Source organism: Chelonoidis abingdonii, chromosome 8 (genome assembly GCF_003597395.2).
Source record: "Chelonoidis abingdonii isolate Lonesome George chromosome 8, CheloAbing_2.0, whole genome shotgun sequence".
Taxonomy (NCBI): Eukaryota; Metazoa; Chordata; order Testudines; family Testudinidae; genus Chelonoidis; species Chelonoidis abingdonii.
In genome coordinates, this window is record NC_133776.1 from 25663123 (window position 1) to 25687489 (window position 24367).

General features: G+C 40.2%; 1 protein-coding gene across 1 annotated transcript in view; it reads left to right on the forward strand.

Moving 5' to 3' along the window:
* The window catches only part of PLCH1 (phospholipase C eta 1), a 186254-nt gene that overhangs the window by 126758 nt on the left and 35129 nt on the right, over nucleotides 1-24367 (forward strand). The window contains exons 8-13 of the mRNA XM_032787405.2: nucleotides 498-591; nucleotides 4022-4225; nucleotides 6092-6212; nucleotides 8828-8999; nucleotides 12955-13062; nucleotides 17540-17701. Coding sequence (XP_032643296.1) covers nucleotides 498-591; nucleotides 4022-4225; nucleotides 6092-6212; nucleotides 8828-8999; nucleotides 12955-13062; nucleotides 17540-17701 — 861 coding nt within the window. The remainder of the gene's footprint in view (nucleotides 1-497; nucleotides 592-4021; nucleotides 4226-6091; nucleotides 6213-8827; nucleotides 9000-12954; nucleotides 13063-17539; nucleotides 17702-24367) is intronic.

Sequence of the window (24367 nt, forward strand, 5' to 3'; positions counted from 1 at the left end):
TGGACCTGATTCTTCTGTCACATCTCCTGTGTATCACAAATAACTGTTGAAAGCAATGAAGTTAATTGTAGAAAACAGGTGTGAGGAAAAATCAGATTTTTTTTAAAGTAAAATGCATTTAAATATCAGTATCAATCCTTTCTCTGTACTTACTAGTATAATATTGGAACTCAAACTGTTAAAGACTCTTTTCGTGCAAATTTTCAGCTCTTAAACCAACCAGTATAGTTGTGATTATCAATTCTTTATCATGTTCATCCTGAAAGTTAAAAGATAAAGAGCATGAGGCTTGTGGGGAGTTACCAAACCCCCCTTCACCCCTGGAAAAAAAAAAAGGTCATTTTAGAATAGTGTTTCTGACAGTCTTATTCATGGCTGACTGAGTTCAGTGTTTGATCACAAGATTTTCAGCCAGACACAGGGGTCTGAAGTATATTTTGACATGTTGGTCACATACTAGAAAAAATATGTACACCAATGCTGTGATTTTTGTGCAGATGAATAATGTGACCACAGAATATTGCCTTGACATCATAAGGAAGTTTGAAGTTTCAGAAGAAAACAAGAAGCAAAATGTTCTGGGGATAGAAGGTAAAGTACCTGATTCCCAATTTATTTCCATTGCAGTAGAGTGGAAGAGTTCTAACAACATTTTCCTTGATGTGGTTTTTAATGTCTGATGGCTACAACAAATTAATATGAAGGCTCGACCACATGATTGTTTGGGGGGTATTTTAATAAGTTATGGATTGAAAGATAGGAGAACAACAGGTTGAAATACCTGACTAGTATTGTACCACCAGCCACAATTGTACTGCAAGTGATTCCAATATCATCTTAAAACAAGAGTGCATACAAATTTGTATAGGTTCTTATTGCTAATTGTTTATTTATGTCTGTTTATACCATAACCTATTTTCATTGATGTAGAAAAATGGGCCAGTTGTGCTGTTACACTAGTGGAAAACCACTCTACAGTGGTCCATGAATTTACACTCATGTGAGTGACAGCAGGGAACGCAGTGAGGCCCAGAGTATTTTCTTACAAGATTTAGAAACTTGCTCCTTTCATTTGCAAAAATAAGGCTGCAGGTGGTATATTAATTCTGAAACCAACTTAATATCATATTCAGATCTGCATGTATCAATAAATCTTTCAGAATTAGATTGAAATAACTTAAGTGCTTCGGTCGGTTAATTAGTCCAGAAGGTAACATCCATGAGCAGATTAATTTGCTTGCTGGATTCTGTAGGGACAAGAATCATCTTCTTGCTAAAGCTGAGCAAGGAAACAGGAGGCCTGGATTCACCCTCATAGTTCTGCCATAAATTCTGTTACTCTGGGCAATTCACTTAAGTTAGAATTAAGAAAAGAAAACAGAGCAACAAGCTCTGGCATTTTAAATATTCGAAAACACTTCTGTTCCTATTAGGTTTAGTAACACTCTCCTCACATTTAATTACATTCAGGGTCTTAATAGTTTGCTCTGTCCCTTTCAAACATTTTAATTTCCATATTATAAAGTTCGCTATTTAAACTCTAGTCCCAATTCTGATCTCAGTTACTCTGGTGTAAATCAGGAACTCCACTGAGGTAGTGGAGTCACAGTGGTATGATATCAGAATCAAGCCCTCTGATTCCTTGTCAGGATATGGTAGAGACCTAGGAGCCAAATTCATCCCTGGCATAAGTGATAGCTCTCTTATTAATTTAAATGGGAATTGTGTCCACTTACGTTAGGACTGGATTTAGGTCGTTTTCACATTATTGTGAGCTGTTGGAACATTTCTGCAGTGTTGCATTTAGTGTAGGTTCCAACAAGGAAATGATTACCAGTACAAAATTCTGGGGGATCTCCAGGAGGTCAGGCCTATCCCCTTGCAGGCCCAGTGCCTCCATACCTCTTTCCCCGCGGCTGCCAGGAATTTACTGTGGCTCCAGCTGTCCCGACATCTCACTTAAAGAGGGATCCCACTGGTGAAGAAGGCTCCATGGAAGAGGTAGTATTATCCCAGTATCATAGGGCTGCCTGCCTGCCTGGAGCGCCCTCCTGTGGCAGGCTACAGCACAACAGGCACACCTGCCTCATTTTCCCCTTTAGAGTCCCCAGGACTAGCCCAAATAGTCTTTCCAAATAAAAATAGCCGTAGCAGTTTAATTTATCATAATAGAAAATCCTGTGCAAATAAACTATAAAACAAATCCTGTAAGCACAGTCCCAAATTCTCCAGCATAGTCCGGACGGTACATGCTACACACCAAGCACGGCTTCACCATCTCTCATCATGGGATCTCTCACTGTGCTCCAGCTCTCCAGTGCAACTTTGACATCTCTCACCACACTCCCAGGCCTCAGCCTCTCAGGCTTCAGCTTTCTGGCTCAGAGAGCCAACTGGCATCACCCTCTCCTGCTCTCAGCCTTCAGCCCTCTCCAGCTATGGCTCTGTGGTTCAGCAAGGGCCAGCAGCTAGCCCCTCCACTGGCTTCATAACTCTCAGCCCTTTCAGCCTTTCGAGCTCAGGACCATCAGTGCACTAGCCTCTCTGCCCAGTGAGGGCCTGCAAAGTTTTCCACTCCCTGCAGACTGTCTCTGTCAGGCAGCTCTCGCCTGCCTCACCCCTGTCTTTTGCTCCTCAAGTCTATGCACTCAAGCAGGCCTGACTCACCAGCTCTCTTCCTGTTTACATGGCCCAGGTGCTGCCATGGCTCTTAACTACCCTAAGTGGGAACACCTGTTTGGGCACAAGGTGCGCTGGATTGGTTTCGTTTCCAGGCGATGACCATCCTATGACACCCAGGATATATCACTCTTGGTCTATAACCTTGGGCCATGAGAAAGACAGTGTGCATCCCCTCGATGCCTCACACCCCCAACACGAGGCTCCCGTTCCCTCCCTTACACCAAGCCGGTCATTTCCCTATTCCTCCAAAGAGATCCCTCACCTGCAGGAATACTCTCCTGGGTCTTTGGAAAGAGGGATGTGGCTGCAGAGGCAACTGACATCCCTTCCCCCACTGCACGACACATCCCAAGGAGTCAGGAAATATCAGCTTGCTGAGGGTCACATCTGTACAGGGCAGTTTTCAATGACAGCAAGTTATTGTTTGGGTACAAAGTACCTGATTGTTTGCAGTGGTACTTAGATTAAGATAAATAATTTTTAATCTTATCAAATAATTTGAAGAAAGGAAGTTTTGTAAATTCTAATGGAAACAATGATAAGCTGTTTTGTTCTGTTTGTTATTGGAATGTTTTTGTTTGAACTGCAAGAGACAGTGTTAGCATACAGCACTTGCCTGTGTGTGTGTATCAGATTTGGCCCAGAGAAACTGGCCAGGATTTCAAAGAATTTTTACACACAGATTTCCATCATATGCTCCTTAAGGGCATGAAGGAAACATATGATGTGAACACAGACTTGATAATCAGATTGCAGATCTATGCTTTTCTCAGTCTTGCCATGTTGCTGCCATTCATTATTTAAGCTTTCATATTTTACCACTTGAATCCAAATTTCTGCCCCGGCTATTCTTTGTTAATAGATTTCCCATGAATCCCTTAGCTCAGTGCCATTGCTGTCCAAATGCTGCTGGTTTTGGTAGACATGGCTCTGTAAATCTGTTACTACATTGTTCTGTTTTGTAATTTGTTTAATGTTTTTTGAGAATCAACAGTGCATGTGACACTGTAGAGACCAGGAGAAAATGATGGACTTGTCTGGCATAAATGGTCAGAACGCCACTGACTTTAGCAGGTGTAACTCCTGTTGATGCTAGCAATGAATTTGGTCTATGCCCTTGCCCAAAGGAGCTTGCAAAAGAAATAGAAAAACCATAGATGGTAGTTCAGATACCCAGGATGGTGGAGTCATCTCACATGACACAGCTGTTCTTGGATGGCAGATTAACACTGACAGTCTTTAGCATAAATAATATCTATTTATCAGCCTGTGTATTCTATTAAGGTTAATCTGTTCAGGTACACAGCACTCTTGAAAAACTGTTTCTTTTTGTTCAAAGGTTTCACTAGCTTCATGCGCAGTTCTGCTTGTGATATATTTAACCCGTTGCATTCTGAAGTTCACCAGGATATGGATCAGCCGCTTTGTAACTACTATATTGCTTCATCTCACAATACATACCTGACAGGAGACCAACTTCTATCCCAGTCCAAAGTGGAGATGTATGCCCGGGTGTTGCAGGATGGTTGTCGATGTGTTGAAGGTATTTTTAATGTTATTTATGTGGGTGTGAAGCTCTGTAAAGTCTGACAGACATTTCTCTGAAGTTTTAAGTTTGGCACTGAATGTGCAAATTAATTTGCTCATACTTTACTTCACTGTCTTCTTCACCGCTTTGTTATGTCTTATTTGTTAGCAATCTCAACAAGTAATGTTTGCCATTGAGATGAGTGTCTCATACTGACACAGCATAGCCACTGCTGGTTTCTCCTCTGGGGTCCTGTATTAAATGGCTCACCTTAACATTGGCTCTAATAACATTTTCCATGTCTTCCCCATTGTTCTCTTTCCTCTTGTTGCTTTTAGTAATATCTGTCATAGCCCAATAACCTGGTGTTTCTGTATGAATCATCTCTGAGACTAAGTTGGTGGAGTTTGAAGTCAAACTCAAATTAATAACATCAAAATCACTAGAGTTACTCAGGGGATAAATTTGGCCGTCTGAGTTTAATTATAAGAATCTCAGTCATTCTAGAAACTTGCTGTTCAGATTTACTCATCAGTTAGTAACACATTCTCAGATAGACTAGAACGTGTTAAGAACAGACACTGGGAGAACATAGGCTCTGCAATAGTTGATTAGACCATTTGTCCAGCTAATGCAGCAGCACTGTACTTTCAGAAGTGACCTGTGAAGGTGGGGAAAAAAAACAAACAATTGTGCAACACTGTACAGAGTGGAAATGAATCCTCCCTGACCTCTGCAGTTGATAATGTACACTTGGAAGTATAAGATACTGGGATATGTGCAACAATAGCAATTCTCACCCTGTATTTTACCTAAGAGCTTTAGTAGCCTTTAATGCAAGGGTGGGCAAACATTTTGGCAATAAGCTTATCTTTCTGCATTATAATGAGGCTAATACTCAGAATTAAAAAAAGCAACCTCCCCGCCCTGTAAAACGTGTATTATAATTGAGACCCATGAACAGATCGGGTAAGTTACAGTTGTGAAACTGTATTTGCAAAGACCTAATAGAGCTGTTCTACACATGACTGGATCGGTAAACCAATCTGTAAATACATTTATGATGAAACTGGTTTTCCTGCCCACTCATGTACTGTATATGGTAACTCTATTAACTTTTTGCAACCTAAGTTAAGTAATTACCTATGATTTTCTTATTTCTAATTTGTGTATGATTTGCTATTACATTTTCTAGTCTCATTTCTGAAATAAAATAATCTAAAATACTTTTCATGAATGAAATGTGATTCATGAATGATAGTAGATTGAGCATCACTTTGGTAATCAGAATGTTTTGGTACTCAGAAATGTTTCACATATTCATATACAGTATGGAGATGATATGGAGTAACAGAGTGAAAATTGATTTGTATTTCCCCACAAATAAAATAATCATATTCTGAGAGCAGATAACTGAGAAAATAACCATGTTTGATAGCACATAGAAAGCCTTTTTCCCCAGCCTTAATTCACATCAGTGGTCCTATTGAGCTGAGTGGAATTTACTGGCAGGAGTACGCTGGACTTCTCACATAAATAAGGACTACTGATGTGAGTCAGCTTTTGCAGGGTCAGGACCTTATGGCTGAATATTCTTACGCAGGCTTTACTCTGGTTCTGATGGCAGCAGATCCTTGTAATTATACTTGAAGGGAATATTAATTTATCACAGTGTTGGTATAATAGAAATCGGTCTTCAGTTGTTTGCCATTGTGTTTTGTATAGTTAGTACAAAATACAAAATGAAAGTAGTTTATTACTCAGGATTCATGTCTGATTTACATGAGCAGATAAAACATTCCTCTCCCCTTCAGAAGAAAATTAAAAAAAATGTATAAGACACTGGATATTTTTTCATGGATAGTTTTTTTGTCTTGACAGTTGACTGCTGGGATGGTCCAGATGGAGAGCCAGTAGTGCACCATGGTTATACCTTTACTTCCAAAATACTCTTCAGAGATGTGGTAGAAGCTATCAATAAAAATGCCTTTGTCAAAAATGAGTAAGTGCAATGCGGGTTCTGAGCGTAGAGCAATATACTTCTCTTGTGTAGTAAATCTTATATGAAAATATTGTATCTCAGTGTAAATTTCTTCCTTCAGACACATAGCGAATTTGATTATTTTCCCTATTGTTAACTTTGATTTATCTCTTAACAGTGTGAACATTTTATCTTCCCATTAATCAATACCCAGGCTACAGAGGATATTTTATAAATCACCAACTCAATAGTTTTTTTGTTTGGTATATGGAGACAGTCATAACTATACAATTTCAGAGTTGTTTTGGTCCACTTTTAAGAAGAATTTTTCACTGATTTCCAGTGGGGAATTGTGCTTAAAAATTAGTGGCATAACGTTGCTTTCGGGGACAAGTGTCCTCAATTTCAGTGACAGATTTGCCTGAAAAAGGACAAAGTTTTTTAAAATCTTTGTAGTAAAAAAATCCAGAAAGTTCAAGGGTAAAGATGGTAACATTCTACTCATTATTTATCCCATTGTGCCTCAGGATTATGGAATATACAATATTATTAAAATCAACCATGATACTACCACACCTACTGTAAACACAACATGATACATTGAGAATGAAGGTTAGATCATTCCTTCCACCAAGATAAAAACTTTGGAAGGGGGGCAGAGAAGATTGAGAACTCCATGGGATGAACCTATAGAGCTTTTAAATACTTCCCTTAAATACTTGGTGAGAGGCTGTAGAGTGGCTGGTCCAGTGATTGGGGCACTAGAGAAGGACCATTAGAGAAGACTGGTCCAGTGATTACGGCATTAGCTGAGAACTTGGAAGAACCGGGTTCATATCCCTGCTCCACCACAGACTCCTGTTTCCCTTGTGAGGGCTCTGAAAGCTGCAGAGGGGAAGTTAGGCTGTTCATGGCAACAGTATTGCTTTGCATGCTAAGTTTCAGAGCCCTAAGAGGGGAATGTGGTCTGTAGATCACTTGATCCCTAACTCCTCCTCCACACAGAACAGGGAGCCTGTGTAATGGCTTCAGAGGGGAGATGGCAGACTATTGGGTCTGAGATCTGTGCCTGTATTCCTGTGGATCTTGGCTTTATAGACCTTCCCATGTCTATTCTGCCATCATATTGATTTTTACCCTCACACCAAATGGAGCTGGAAAGTTGGTAGCGTTTTCCACATGAGTTTTCCTTTCATACCTGTTTTACTCAGGAAGGGAAGGTAACTAGCTATACACACAGAGAACTGTGTGTGCGCATCTGTTTGTAGGGCAGAAGGCTAAAGCCAATCAAACAACTGATGCACATTGAAAAACAATGGGAGAGCGGAAATTTTCACCCACACATGGTCTTACAAAGAGTGTCATGGGATCCTTACTCTTTAGAACACCTTGACCCACAAACAAACAACATGGATCTACACTGAACTGTTTTTAGAAATTAGGGCCTGCCTTATAGCTCTTGAGACCCCAGTAGACTTCAGTCATAGTGGAAAGGGTGTGTGTCAGGGCAGAATTTGGCTCTTTTTGTCTTTATTAATGAGATAAAAATATAGGGCAACATTCTACCTGCAATTACACCAGTATAAATCCAGAGTGACTGTTAACTTCAGTGGAATGACTTGGATTTGCATCACTGTATCCAGATGCAGAATTTGGTCCAGGTAGTGTAGGGCTCAACCAAACTATGTGTTCCTCTGAGTTTATTCATTAGTTTAAACCTTTTTTCATTTGCAGACCCCTAAACATTTTTGAATGGAGGTGCAGACCCTTTTGGAAATGTTAGACATAGTCTGTGGACCCCTACGGGTCTGCGGAGCACAGGTTGAAAACTACTGCATTAGTGTGGTAGGGTGCTCAGAGAGCAGGGCAGCTGAGTGGTTAGCATACCCAACTTCCAGCCCCTTGTCTCTTTGTCAAGCAGTAGAGGTGCCTGCTCCTGATCCTAAGCCAGGAATTTTCTGCTTTCTACTCATACCTGGGGCTGGCCCTGAAGTGGGGAGGGTGAAATAGGAGTTCCCAGCACAGGGCACTGTGGGAAGCAACACTGGCAGGATCCTCCCTGCAGGAAGTCTAGTGCTCTGGGCTACTTCTTATCTATGTGTCCCTTCAGTATGAGATATGGCCCCTATAGTCCAGACAGTCACTCCTTTAACAGAGAAGTCCAAAGGAGCAGAGCCTTGGAGGATGTGGTGGTTAGAAAATGCTCTGTCTGAGGGCCTTACCCGCTCTGTGATCCTATCTCAAACTCAACCTTCCATCTAGCTTATTGGAGAAAAACTCTCTCCTGCAGCCTATCCACCATCATTTGCCTTGCCTTCTGAGCTCCTTTTAACTTGCTCCTGCACTCCTGAAGGGGCAGAGTTACCTGGGCCCAGTATTGCCTTTCGACCCCATTGGGCCCAGTGTGGGGTTTGTACACCTCATCACAATCAGTCAATTTTCATGCTTTCTTCAAGGAGATATGATTGTAAAAATATGATGAAAAACACCATTTTAAAAACAAAATGGCTGCTACAGGGACTGGAAGAGCAAGATGAATGTAAAACAACTTACTTTCTAAGTTGCATTATGACTGTCTGGTCATATATCTTGAAAAGCTCTTATGCTATCATCTAGGGGTTTTGCTTTTGTTTTAGGTTTCCGGTGATATTGTCTATTGAGAATCACTGTAGTATCCAGCAGCAAAAGAAGATTGCTCAGTACCTCAAGGAAATATTCAGTGACAAACTGGACTTGTCGTCTGTAATCGCTGGAGATTCCAAGCAGCTTCCTAGCCCTCAAAGTTTGAAAGGCAAAATCCTAGTGAAGGTAATTTGCTACCAGTATTATGTACAAAATGTAATAGTCAGTATATTATACTTATCATCTTAGCTCTTGTCCCCTCAGGCCCTAAGAACGCAATTACCAATGACACAAGAGTCAGAACAGATATAATTAGCCTGGTTTTTATCTTGTGTTCCTTTTCACACAGACATTAAAACAGGTTTTATTTCAGACTTAGCAAGTATCCTGAGATACTTTTTGTAAAGTGATATTACCAGGCTATATTAAATATAATAATAATAATTAATAATAATAAAATACATAAATAATTTGTACTTATGTATTATCTCATCTGAAGATCTCAAAGCATTTTACATCTTTTTATTACTTACACTTACAGTAGCCCTATGAGATAGAAGCAATATTATTATACCCATATTTATAGCTGGGGAATATGAGGCACCCAGGATCAAACAAGGAATCAATGGCAAAGTCAAGAATAGAATCCAAGATCCCTGATTCCCATTCCCCTGATCTAACCTCTATCTAATCTATTTGATCTGTGGTTTTTCTAAGGTGTCTTCACAGTGGTGCTAAGCACCAGTCCACATTCTCTCCTTACAGTGTATTCTTTGGGCACAATATAGAAAAGAGTGAGAAATCATTTCAAATTTATGAGAAGAAAAGCATTCTTTCCCTTCTCTTCTTACCTTCCTGCTGCTAAGAGCAACGGTTCGTCAGACAAAAGTGTTTTTTCATGGTTCGTCAGTTGTGGCTATGTAAGTGAGAAGAATGCTTCAGAGAAGAGCTAAATAACAATAGGGGAAAAGTGCCAGTGTTGTGTATGAGATGAATAATTTGAACTTTTCAGTATGAACAGATCCTTTCTGGAAGGAATTTCAGGGATCCAGATGAAAATGACGTAAAGATGAAAAAGCTCGATAGTACTTTGAGAGGATGATTAATCTGTATTTACCTTATCAGACTGCCTCTTTTTAATTTAATTTAGCATGGTAAGGACACTTCATTCTCTGTAAGCACAGAATTAGCTGTCCAGGCTTGGAGTTGAAGCGGCCAGCATTGCAAAGTGTCAAAGGCTGTTTTCACCATCATTATAGACTGTTGTCTGATTTCACAAAATACTGTATCTGCTATCCCATCTATCACTCATGTCAGCCAGCCACTTGAGAAAACACAAACTTTTGTTACTTATGAATCAGCAGCTTTTGGGGAAGTAGGAAGCCAGTTCCACACCTCCCTGCCATTATTTGTACTCCATTTATGCATTTGTTCATCCTTTCTCCCTGAACAACATGTACTGTTACTGGATTGTTCAGACATTGAGCCTGCTTCTCCCTTCACTTAGGGCTTATCCACACAAACACCTAGTTTGTGGCACGCTGGGATATAAAGTTAGCCCATGCTGGCCTGCTGCATGCTAAGTGTCCAATGTACCCTGCTGTTGCGAACTAACAGTTCTGAAGTGCACTTTGATCTACCCCATTTTGAAACGGTGTCCAAGTAGACAAGCCCTTAGGTCACTGTAAATCAGGAGTGGCTCCACTCTTAGTGGAGTTATAAAGGTGTATGTCAGAGGTGAATTGGACCTCCTGGCTTGCAGAATAGTACTATCCATTCAAAAAAATGTAGTTTCGATGTCCTGTTTATCTTGCGGTATAAATCTCATGGAGAACAATCTAATTTATGGTGGTATGTGGCATTGACAAATGTAGAGAGCGTAATCAGTGGTGAAGATAAGCACACATCACAGCATACAAGTTTAATTTCCTAGTTATTAACTGGCATCTTGATTTTTATTCCTCATCAGACCTTCTATTAATACATTGCTAGGTATCTACAGATCTGCACTTGTAATGTGAGTGATCACATAGGAAAATTCAGGAAGATTTACTGTTCTGTTTACCATTGATCCTTCAAGCCTTGTATCCTGTCACCAGAAGTAGCCAACAAATGCTGCATCCGTATTCCACCACACTAGCCAGCTGTTCAAAGCTAGACATGAACTTGGGGAAAATTCCTTCCTGACCCAAGTTGCCTTGCAGCAATGGATTAGCCACTAATTTCATCCTGCTGACTACACTCTGAACTGTACGTGCAATATTTCTGTAGGCATGCCTGCTTCCCTCATGCTAACTGCCAAATGCAATCAAGTTCCCTTGTGTCTGCAGTTCCCCTGCTTCTGATGCAGAGTGTCAGCCTTAGTGTCTGGTTTTATAAAAGAACAGCCTACTGCAGGTGAGCATGAAACAGCTGAGTCTAGTTATACAAAGACATTCTGACAAAAAGGCTGCTCTAGAGATGGGAGAATGGCCAGTTTTTTTTTTAAAACTTCAATATAGAAAGTTCTTTGAATCCTGCAGCTGACAGTGAATTCTGCCAGTCAAAAATTAGACTTCCCAGAGGGTTTTGTTAACCGTACCTTTGAGGCAATTACCTCTTGTTGCAGAAATTGAGCGTGACATACTGAACTTAAGAAAACTGAGGGCCTTAGAGGTTAAGAACACAGCATCTTTATAATTATGCCCTTTGGATGCCAAATGGAGCTATCTGTCTACATGCTCATTTCATCCTAAGTATTCTGATGGCTGGAAAATATCGCATTCTAAGAGTTAAGCATGTAAACTATGGAGCCAAGTATTACTGCTCTTGATCAGCGGAGAATAGAAAATTGAGTAATGCACAATACACGTTTGGGCTCTACTATTTTTAATACACAATAACTGAACAATAAACTGAATCTAAAAGTACTCATGGGACATGTTCTGTCTTACGTAAAGTCATTTAACGGCTAGAGTTTGGACCAACACATTGCACAGCATTTATGCTCACTGGCAGTATAATGTTGCTTCAGTGTCTAAATGATTAAAGGTATTCATTTAAAAGAGTTGCAGCAATATTTATTGCACATCTGTCAAAAGCAGACAAGAGGCAGATTTGCCAGTAGAGCTGGTCAAGTTACTTGCAGAGGAAATCTTAAATTTTGCATATTACAAATGGCAGCACTTTTTTCATTTGAACTTACTGCTAGGAAGGATTCTTTTTATTTTTTTAGCATTTCAAACTTCTTTAAGAATAGAGATGTTACCAAGACTCCAGAGATCACAGACAACCTACAGCTAAGCAATTCAGTACTGGGGGACTTAACTTTAAAAGATTTGTTTTACATCACTCCAATGATAACATCTGAGTTGGCAACTGCTTGGTGTAATGAAAGGTAATAGGAAACATCAAAACATTAAATAGGTAGGATTTTCAAAATTCAAGGGGAGTTGGCGCCTAGTTCCATTAGGTGCTTTGAAAATCCCACCCAATATAATTAGTACCTGTTACTGTTGCACGGAGAGACTGGTCTAGACTCACGGCATAGTCTAAATCCATTGATGTCCATAGCAAGACTCCCATTAAGTTTAGTGGGCTTAGGATCTGGCCCTTGTGAAGGACAATGATGATGAAGAACCTGTCCAAACTGAGATCAGAACCACACTGCCTACAATTGTGTTTGAATGTTGTGTTTGTTATTATTAGCAAGGTTCTGAGGCCTTGTCCACACTAGGGTTATTTCTCTAAAATGTCCTACCACTTCACCTCCACCTGTGATATCAGTAGTGACAGCTCTGGTATAGTCATGGTGCTGGAAGCTGCCAGTATCTTAAGTACCATGCTATTTAGACCTGCTCTGAGCAAATGCTTTTGGCACTGTCTGACTGTATCCCATTAAGCAGATACTTTGCTTATACTGTCCCATTAACCAGCAGTCATTTTCTTTAGGATAAACTGGTTCCCTGGGCAGTATCTGTCAAAGCCTAAGTGAAAAGTCCTGAAACCAAATGTTCACGATCACAACTTGAAATAATGTATTTGCCCATCAGACCTTATTTGGAACTAGGAACATGAACAAGAATTTTAGCCTGCCTTCTCCCCAGTAACTAACACTAGCAACTTCTACATATATTCTACATATTTTTATGCTAATTTTTAGGGAAAGAAGCTACCATATAACCTTGGAGCTGATGCTGAAGAAGGGGAGGTTTCTGATGAAGACAGTGCTGATGAAATTGAAGATGACTGCAAGTTAAAGCTATGTTATGTAAGTGTATAACAATTATATGGCACAATTTGCTTTCCCAATCCTGTGTTCCTTGCACACTCCAGACTCCCATTTAATATTATTACTTATAGATTAAAACTTTTGAATTTGGATGCCTAAAGTCACACACCTGAATCCATATGTAAGCACCAAAGGGGTCTGAATTTCACAGTTCTAAAGCATTCTTTTATTATTTCTTAGCCTTTTGTCTGTTTTTCTCTTCTTTTTTTTTTTTTTTTTTGCCTTTAATCCCGGACTCTTTACTTGCTCTCTTTTTAAAGATTGAACCCTAGTCTATTTTCTTTTAATTTTATTTTTAGCCATTTCCGTATTTGTTGCTACCTGACATAAATAGTTGTGGAGTGCTGATGCACGCTATGCAACAGGTGTTCAGCCCAGCAACAGCCGCCGCAGTTCAGTAATTTAAAACTTTGAACAAGAAAGAAGATATTGTACAGTATGGTACAAATAGAAGGGGCCAAATTCAGACGTAGCATCAGCAGATGTAACTCCATTGATCTCAATTGTGAATTTGGCCCAGTGAGCTTGATTTTTTATTACATCCCCACTGACTCTCTTATCATTTTAATTTATACTGACTGTTTTAATTACACACACACACACACACACACAGAGTTTTCATTCATATTTAATGTTTTCATTGCAGACACACATCCCCATGTAGTTCTCAGTTATACTGAAGATTTTGCAATAGCTTTTTAAACAGATTTTGTTTTGTTTTTCTTTATCATTTACATCTGCTGTTGGGAGTTAAACATTTCTCAGGCTGATTTGGGAATCACTTTGCAGATTGAGGTACTATAGATTCCCTTCTGAACTAGATTAGAGAAAGCAGATGTTCACGCCACTTCTTTTCTTTAATTCTATGCACAGGCACCACCTACATGTCAAGTAATCAGCAAAGTCTTCTCTAGGATTCATGTACATTGCATAAGACAGATAAATGCAGTGATACTTAACATTGAGAGAGAAGATGTGATTCATTTCATTTTTACAGAGCCTTAGGCTTTCCAATTACTTTGTGGTCAGAATGTAGTGTGATGCTATTTGAGCCATATGGTCCACAAAACAACCTCATGTAGAAATACAATTTTGATTTGGATCCATGAAGCAAGAGGCAAAGACCACTCGTTCAGCGACCCAAGAAGTTATATTCCCTCCGTATTTCTTGCAGATTTGAACTTTTTTATACTTAGTAACAAAAACCTAAGCTACAGTGAAGGCAGCTAAATGCAATTTAGGTCCTCCAATTCTCAAAGCCTTTAGGCTGTGCTTGATTTTAAGCACCTGTCTAAATCTTTGCAGGATCGGGTTGAAGCGAAGAGATGCCATTAAACACAACTATAAATATAACCCGAAGGTAAGGTTAGATAACCATGTGACGTTTCAGTCTATATAATTTTATAAAAATATGCTAATGAGTGAATATAATGTAACAGGAATATGCTTCATGCAAAAGGTTTCCTGTAAGGTATTCTATATCATTTTATAAAAATATGCTAATGAGTGAATATAGTGTAACTGGACTGTGCTTCATGCAAAAGGTCTCTTGTAAGGTATCATTATAAAGCTTATAATCTACTGAGTGTGATCATCCTATTTGTATCTGAAACTAGAAATATGAAATATTACTCTGAGGGCCTATTGTACTTATGCAAAGTGTGGGTCATTAATGGTGGTTTGGAATCTTGATGAGTCCCATTAACCAGGACAATTGTCTGCAGATGGATGTGTTTTACCTGTAAGTCTTCCTGTATACGTGTGTGCTGACAAGTGGGCAATGAAGTCTTGCAGTGACATGTGATCATGTCACCTGAACTGGAATCTATCTTTAACATCATGTCTTTCCATTGAAAAGGAGGGGGTGGGAACCCAGAGGAGAACAAAGGATTCCCGCCTTATGCAAAAGATATAGAAAGGGGTGGAACAGAATAAAGGTTGGAGAGGAACCATCATGAAGAATTCCCTAGCTATCACCTGAGCTGGAACAAGAGCTGTACCAGGGGAAAGAATTGTGCCCAAGCATGGAAGGAGTCCAGTCTGAGGAAAAAACTAACTAAAGCATTTCTGAAGCTGAGATTATCTGTATTCAGTTTGATTAGACATAGATTTGCACATTTTATTTTATTTTGCTTAGTGACTTACTTTGTTCTGTCTGTTACTACTTGGAACCACTTAAATCCTACTTTCTGTATTTAATAAAATCACTTTTTATTTATTAATTAACTCAGAGTATGTATTAGTACCTGGGGGAGCAAACAACTGTGCATATATCAGGTTATAGAGTGTCATGGTACAATTCCCCCACTCTGAACTTAGCGTTCAAAGATGGGGTACCAGCATGAATTCCTCTAAGCTAATTACCAGCTAAGAACTGTAGCGCTGCCAACACCAGGAATTCCAGTGCTGGTACACTCTGTCCCCCAAATTTGCCTGGGGAACCCAAGACCAGACCCTCTGGATCTTAAAAGGAAAGTAAACCCTTTCCCACCATTGCCTCTTCCAGACTTCCCCTCCTGGGTTACCCTGGAAGATACTGCGACAAAACTCCTTGAATACAAAAGAGAAAAATTCACCTTCCTCCTCTTCTCTCTCCTTCCAAGATCTCCCTGAGAATTAGCCCTCTCTCCCCCTTCCCTTTCTCCCACCAATTCCCTGGTGAATCCAGACCCCGTCCTGGGGTCTCACACCAGAATAAAAAATCAGGTTCTTAAACAAGAAACTTTTAATTAAAGAGAGAAAACAGTAAAAATCACTTTGTAAATTAAAATGGAATAGGTATAGGGTTTTTTTAGTATAGGCAGGTGGAATACTCTCCCAGCCTAAGTATCCAAGAAACAAATTAAAATCCTTTCAGCAAAAAATAAAAATATAAGACACCTCATTCAAGATGCAATTTGGCAAAGATACCAAAACGAAAAACATAGAAAATCGTTATCTATAATAGTAAAAAAAATAATATATAGAGATAATTAAAAAAATAAAAGGAAATTGGAAGAGACCTGGTTGCACCTCTGGTCCCTCTGAGCCCCCAGAGTGAACAACAACCAAAAACTAACAGCACACACAGAAACTTCCCTCCCTCAAGATTTGAAAGTATCCTGTCTCCTGATTGGTCCTCCGGTCAGGTGACAGTCAGGCCTACTGAACTTGTTAACCCTTTATAGTTAAAGAGATATAAAGTACTTCTATGCTATTAACTTTTCTTATCTGTTTATGACATAGAGGGTGAACAATTTATGAGTTTACCCTGTATAAGCTTTGTACAGGGTAAAACGGATTTATTTGGGTTTAGACCCCATTGGGAGTTGGGCATCTGAGTGTTAAAGACAGGAACACTTCTGTTAGCTGCTTTCAGGTAAACCTGCACCTTTGGGGCAAGTAATTGAGACTCTAGGTCTGTGTTGGAGTAGATGGGAGTATCTGGCTCAGCAAGACAGGGTGCTGGGGCCCCAAGCTGGCAGGGAAAGCAGGAGCAGAGATAGTCTTGGCACATTGGGTGGCAGCTCCCAAGGGGGTTTCAGTGATCCAACCCATCACAAAGGTTAGATAACCAATGGTGACCACAACTTTAACTCCTCATTCATGCACCTACACCATCGAACAGAAACAGTCTCAGTGACTGGGAGAGGCTATATTAGCTTACCCTGGGTACCCCCCTCCATCATATAGAATTATCTTAAAGGGAGACACTAGAGGCAAGAGCTGCACTGCCAGGGAATGGGTGCCCTTAGACCCAACAGGGAGGTACAGGGCTTCCTTTTGGGTGGCCCTGTGTCTGCCACACAACTGGAGAATCTGCAGGATTTGGTGGTAGGCCCTCACTTTCTTCCATGGGGATGAAATCTCCCTCCCCCTCAGCAGAGGAATGAAGAGTGAATTCCACTCTATGTGAGGCCCTTATTAGTTACATAAGAAGTTCTGCTAAACATTTTTTGTTCTGTGTTTGTAAAGCATCTAGCACAATCAGGCCCATAGGTGCTATCACAATACAAATGACTATTAATAATAATAAAAATGCCTCCTCTGTGTTCCATCAAGAAAGAGTTATAATATTGCACTTAGAGTTTTACATTTTCAAAGGGCGGTGGCAACACATCAGCTGTATAGTCCTCACTGCATCTCAGAGAGGGTAGGTAAGTGATACGATTGTTTCCATATGGGGAAACTGACGCAGAGATGCAAAATTCTGAGGTGATCTAAATGGTGACCTAAGTCAACATAACTTACACATCAAAGGACTGAAGGGAAGAACGTGGCAGGGAAAGAAGCCAATAGGAAGATGCATACTAAAGCTTTTTCCATCATCCTACTTGTACTTGGAACGGGTAGGAGGAAATGTTTAGAACATCAATAGTTTGCTTGGATGGAAGCATCCCTACTGTTCCATTTGGGTTACTCAAATAGGATTGACGTGTCTGAATGTATTTTAACAGGATTTGTTTATTCATTTCAGAATAATGGTACAACTGAACACCAGATGGAATCTTTTATAAGAAAGAAACTTGAATCCCTGATAAAAGAATCTCAAATCCGGGACAAAGAAGACCCTGACAGTTTCACTGTGAAAGCGCTGTTAAAGGCGACACATGAGGGCTTAAATGTGAACCTGAAACAGGTATGAGCATCCTTTTTCCTTCCTTGTGTTATGACAAATGCAGTAATATTAATAGCAATATTCATTGCAGATTCAGCAGGTAATAAAAGCTCATGGTAATATTTTATAAACAACCCTTTAAACATTATTTTATCTAAAATAAGAGCTTGGAACAGTTATTTAAAAAATGTTAAGAGAGGATTCTGGACCTGTCAGTTGTGAAGGGTATATATTAATATTAGTAAAGTTACTGCAGCAACTATAGGCACTGAAAGGGATTTGCCAGCATGGACTCATACTTAGATAAAGTTCACTAGTCACTGAGACTGCACATGGGTCAAAAAGTCCATGCTAATAGGCCCCATCACATCATCAGGGCCTTTGGCATAAATTGTGTCCTGTATGGGAAAAGATAAGGGTACGTGAAGCCTGGTGACAGAATGTGAGCGAAGCAGGAGCTTTAGATGTGCTCTCACTAGTATGTGTCACATTGAGAGAAGATTCTCATCCCGATTACATGGGTATAAATCTGGAGTAACTCTGTTTAAGTGAGTGGCAGCATTCTGGATTACCATAGGCATAACCGGTCTAATCAGTTTTTTCTTCCAAACTTTGGGAATATAAGAGAGTGGGACCTCGTAAACTAAATGAAACAGAAACAGTTACAAAATTAATGTAGTTTTACGGTTGTGTCTTTATTTGCTTAGTGTAGCTTGAAACTTATAGTAAACGATGCTAACACTTTCCACTTCCATAGCTCCTTCAGTCTGAAGATCTCAACATACTTCACCCACAATAATTGATTAAACCTCAAGGTGAAGTAAGTAGCTTACCATTTTTTACATAGGTAAACTGAAAAACAGAGAGGTTAGATGAGTTGCTAAAAGTGACAGAACGTCAGTGGCAGAGCTGAGAAATAGATCTCTGGAGTCCTTACTTCCATTTCATTTAGCCATGTTCCCTCTAGTACTGTAGGGCAGATTGTAAAAAACATTTCAAAGGGTTTAATTCTGAATCACTGAAATCAATGGGAGCAGAATCAAGAGAACTTGATCGTGTAAATGTTATGCCATGTATTTCTGCACTGAATTTTAAACATTGTCTGAATGTTCAAGCATACATGATGGGGGTACAACTCACCACTGCGGGGAATTAGCGCTGCGCCCTCTGCTGGTGGTGTCTCGCCCACTGTCATCTCTGTTCCTGGACCCATGTCACTCCCAGGACCGCAGCATCCTTTTCATGACACTGCCTCTGGATGTGCCACACTCCGTGTTCCCCCCTTTCAGGGGAACTGCAGTCTGCTGTCCAGCCACTTCCTTCAGTGCCAAGTGCAGTCTACTGTTTAGCTACTGCCCCAGTGGCGAGGAGCAGCGGGGAGAGACCTGGGCCCGCCTACTACTCTGGGTTCTGGCCCAGGGACCCTATAAATAGCAGCCACTTCCCCGCAGCCCCAGCACTCTCTTTGCCCTAACTTCAGGGCCTCAGCCTGCAGCACCAGCCTACAGCACTGCTATGTCCAGGATGCTTGCTGCCTTCAGCCTGCAAGGCAGCCAGTCTACCACCCTCCTCAAGCTCTAGGGAATGACTGATCTGTGTCCTGCGGCTCTTCTTATAGGGACCCTGTTTGGCTGCTCCTCATAGTCCTCTCCAATTGGCTATCTCCTGCACAGCATCCCTAGGGTCTTCTCCAATTGGCTGCCTGTTGCGCAGCTTCCCTAGGATTCTATTAACCCTTTATAGGCTAGTGTGGGGGCAGACAGCATATTATAATGGGTTAGAAACGAGTGGTACTTTCTTAAGGCCTGATCTTGTAAACACTTACTAATGGACATAGCATTTACTGCTGTGAGTAGCCCATTGATTTCCCCCTAGATCCTTTAGGCCGAGCACAGACTCTCCCTCTCTCCATCCCACTATCTTTCCCCAGACCTCCGCTACCAGGAGGCTGGATAAGGAGTGCCTGCCTAAAGCTGAGGATCATTCTGGCAGGTTTATACTGCCGAGCCTGCTTGCTTCTCCGAGAAGGAGGGAAGCTTTGATTGAAGGAGGGAAGGTAGCAGAATCTAGGGGACAGAGCCTCCTGAACTGAGGCCACGAGGAGGAGGAGCCCATTTCCAGATTGATAGTCTCTTTTGTTGAAAGTGAATTTACTGGTGAGACCAAAGCCCCACCTTGTCATGTCTTTGACTGCTGAAGACTTCCCCTCTGATCCCTCCCTCTTCTCACAAATTTTAACATTGGCCTTTCCACAAGAGGTCACCAGAAGTCATCAGTCTTTCTCATGGGGTTAGTAATTATGATTAGTTTTCAACCATGCAGGTTCCCTTTTGAGCTAGAATCCTGTCACTTAGTACATTCTTTGGTATCCACCGAATTGCTGATTGCAAGGGAAAATAACCAAATCTGAAATTAGAAAGTCAAACGCATAAGTCACCAAAAGGTCATCACTTTGATTATTTACAAAAATGAGAGTAATTTCCTCCAGGAGGGAGTCATGTTGGGCATGAGGCTTTCACCATGGAGAAATTAATGACATCTGAGCTTAGCAGTTACATTTAACGAATATGAGCCAAGAAAATTGGTGAAGATGAGTGTGTTGCAGATATCAATGCCTGTAGCTATGTCCAGACATTGGGTGTGATGCTGTCAACTAGCAGTATCAAATTTGAGGGCTTGTGTGTACTTATGGGTAAATCGGCATTGCTGCAATCAATGCAGTGGTGTCAATTTAGCGAGTCTGGTGAAGACAAGCTAAGTCAATGGCAGAGTGTTTTCCCGTCAATGTCTGTACCCCGAGAAGCATAAGGTAAATTGGCGGGAAAACATCTCCCGTCAACACAAAGTGGTGTAGACACCACTGAAAGTTGACCTATGTTACGTCGACTTCAGTTATGTAACTTACGAACTTAGGTCGACTGATAGCTTTAATGTAGACCAGCCCTGAGGCTAGACTTTTGGTGATTCATTAATCTGATACAATTTAAGTGGCCACTAATGATACCCATTTGTCTCTTACCATTCCTGTCTGAAGCCTTGCGGTGCTTGACTATGGCTTTTAGGAGCGATTTTTGGTCCTTTTATCAGCTCAGAGCTCAACAATGCAATAACAAGCTAAAATATCTGGAGGTTTAATTGATATCAAATGTTGACCTACATGGGAGAGAAACAATTGTAAACAAGAATTAAACTTTTATGTTTTGGTAATTCAGTAACTCTTCAGCTAGCTCCGTTATACTTAAGGGTTTGTCATTATAAAGCTAGTTTCTAATCATTTTCATCTGATTGTTGTACCTGAAAGGTATCTACTGAGAAGATTTTTCCATTTGCTTTGGTTGTATTATGCAAATCTCATTCCCCTTAATTGCACCTATCCAAGTGTTACTCATTTCCCCATAGCATTACCATGTTTTCAAAAACAGAGTACATTACATCACAAGTTTATGCCTTGTCCTCAAGTTAATATCACATAATAGAAGAGGAGCATGGTGTAATGGTTAGATAACAGAACTAGCAGTGAGGCAATCTACATTCTATTCCTAGATAGTCCACAAAACATAGGCCCTGATTCTGTGGTCAGATATGAAAAATGGACCTCAAAACTGGTGTAACTCTCCTTAGGGAATAATACAGTGGTGTGGTGGGAAAGAGGCATTTCTTGGGAGGCATAGAGCCAGTGTAAGGGTCCTGCACCAACTGCCACCTTGCAGGACACAGTGTAGGGGCATGCAAGAGGCAGAAAGGAACAGGGCAGGAAAGAGAGGGGGTCTGACTGGAGTTCACTGTACTTATGCACTACAGTTTTGGCATGGTAGATGGCCCACAGGGGGCTGTTCAAAGCCGTCATAAATTAGAGCAGCCTCTGAGGTGCTTTAATTAGGGCAAGGTCCAGGCATGCTCCAACTCAGCACAGAAGCCCAGAGGTACAATGTTGGCAGGCAGACAGCCACCTTTGCTCTGCCATTCCTAGGCTGCACCTTTCAAGGGGTGCAGGTCAGACACAGGACCTTATGGTATAATGTTAGTCAAACCACTAAAAGAAACACCATCAAGCTGAAGTCTAGTCACTTTTTAAGAAATGAATTGAAAGCAGTTCAAGAAATTACTTTTGTCTCTGAGTTCAGTTTTTGAGGTTTTCCAACCATGTTTTCTTACATTTTGTTGTTTTTTTCATCTTCCCTCTGCTGTGTCAAAGGTCCTTTAGAGATCAAATGCTGTCAAGTGAGATTTTTAAAAAGTTAAATTTCCATGTCTATAAAATGAGTTTAATAACACCTCCCTATTCTACAAGGGATTTATGAGTCTTAATCCATTAATGTTCTTGCAGATCCTTAGCTGCAACTTGCTTCAGAAGTATGAGGGATTGTTATTAATAACCTGTGTTGAATCTGTATCTACTTCAAAAACTATGTGTAAATAGTCTTAGAACATGAAAAATAGTCTGTCCAGAGGAAAAATAGCTGATGTCTTTTGACCTTTTCTTTTTGGCCTGGCACAACTTTCTGTAAACTTTTCCTTGAGTTACCATAATCTGTTAATTTACTGGAAAGAAAGAACACACTGAACTGTGTGTCTAATTGCAGTCTGAGGCAGCTGGTCACTTGTGAAGGCTAACCGCTGTAATGGAAAGTACTAGCTGTACTGAGTCTGTATAAACTCCAGAATTTGTATTTTTGGCATAGGAACCACAACATAACTATAAAAGCAGAAAGATTTCAACAAAAGTGGTCCTTACCTTCTAGTGCCACTGATTCCTTGTGCTTACTGTCATGGTTTTCCCCTCCCCCCCATCCTTTTATTTTTGGAGATATGAGTTCAAATCCTGTTCAGGCCACAAATGAAAACGATCACCAGGATCCCAAGTGGACATTTGTTTGCATCAGAGAAGCCCTTAACATTTGCTTGTCCTTGTTCAGGAGAGGCCCTGGACTAGAAAACAAGGCTACTAGTAGGAGTCAAAAAACAAAACAAAATTATTAGAAATGAGTCTTTATTTAAATAACAAGAATATCCACAAGTACATTGGATAGTGTGAAAATAAGGGATATATAAACAATCATGTTTCAGGACATGTATAGTATAAAAAGAAGATATACGTAAACAATCATGGAAACTACTAACTGCTGTGGTTAGAAAAGTATGTGCACAGTTTTCTGTCTCAGGAGTTTTATACCTTCCTCTGAAATATCTGGTACTGGCCATTGCTGGAAACCATATATTGGACTAGATGGACCACAAACCTGTTCCACTGTGGCATTTCATACGTTCCAATGTGTTGCACAGCAGGACTGAAGTGCATTGGCCAAGCTGTCCTGAGAGCCCTCTCCCTGCTATTATCTGGATCTAGCCAGTCCTACTAGTTCCTTAATTCTAAAAGTGCCACATTCAAACAAAATAATGGAAAGAAAACTCATAAATAATGTGTGTATTTTTACAGATATCTCAGTTACCTGGCAATAAATGTAATGACTTCTGCTAGGAAATGGAATCAACAACTAAAAATGAGGAAAAAGTATTGAGAAGATCAGCAGAAGCTCTAAGACTTTTGACACTAGGTCTACTACTGGTTTTGACTTTGCAGATTTGACACTGTCAACTGCTATACTGTTATCTAAAATAACTCTGCTAAGAGTTTCTTCTACATACGCCTTGCAACTTACGCTAGAAATAAATGTATGAAAATGATGCATACAATTAGCAACCTTGCCTGGAGCCAAGAAAAATATCTGATGCCCCTAATATTTTAGTAATTAAAAATATGTCCTGACCCATAGCTGCAGATTGAATAACTGAAACTATTTGTATCAGAAGGGTAGCCATGTTAGCCTGGATCTGTAAAAGCAGCAGAGTCCTGTGGCACCTAATAGACTAATAGACGTATTGGAGCGTGAGCTTTCGTGGGTGAAACTATCTGGATTCACATTGTGAAATGTTGGGGGAATATTTTTCAATACCTTTAGGTTTCTCTTCAGCTCTTCAGACAGATGAAGAGATGTGTTTTTCCAACCACAAAACTGAATACAGCCAGTGATCATCAAATTGATGTCCCAGAGGATATTTCTATACAAGTGAAACTCAGGTGGCCTAACAAACTCTGCATCTGTCCCTTTTTTTCAGCTTTTAATGTGTCCTTTACCTACACTTTCAAATGCTGCAGGATTTTTTTTTTTTGGTTCATCTGGATTCCATTCCTTATGATTCCAATTCAATTCCTGAGTCATCTTGCTGATTCATCTCTTCCTTTTGCTAAAGGGACCCCACAACCCTGCTGTTACCTCATTAAAACATGAACCTATTGCTTGCAAATGGCCCCATTACTGGGATCTTCAATAAGCATTAGCCTCTAGATAATGTAACATATGTGTTGCCTGCTCACCTGGGTAATAATTGTTTCAGACGCTGCTTGAGAAACAAGATAGTCCACAAACATGTTAGCCTGAGTAAAATTAACTATGTAATGAATTGCCTAACCAGTCAGAATCCTCAGAATTTACTGATAACTATGGAGTTGCTAAATCAAGAACATTCTTTGTGATTTAGGAAAACTCAAAAAATCTAAAAATCTGTTAGGACAGATTTTAATCTCCTTTATAGGATCTATTTCTTCAGTGCTTTGCAGCTTGTATCTTCATGTACACCTGTGCAAAGTGCATGCACTGTGGCTGTAAAATTATACCTTATCAGAAT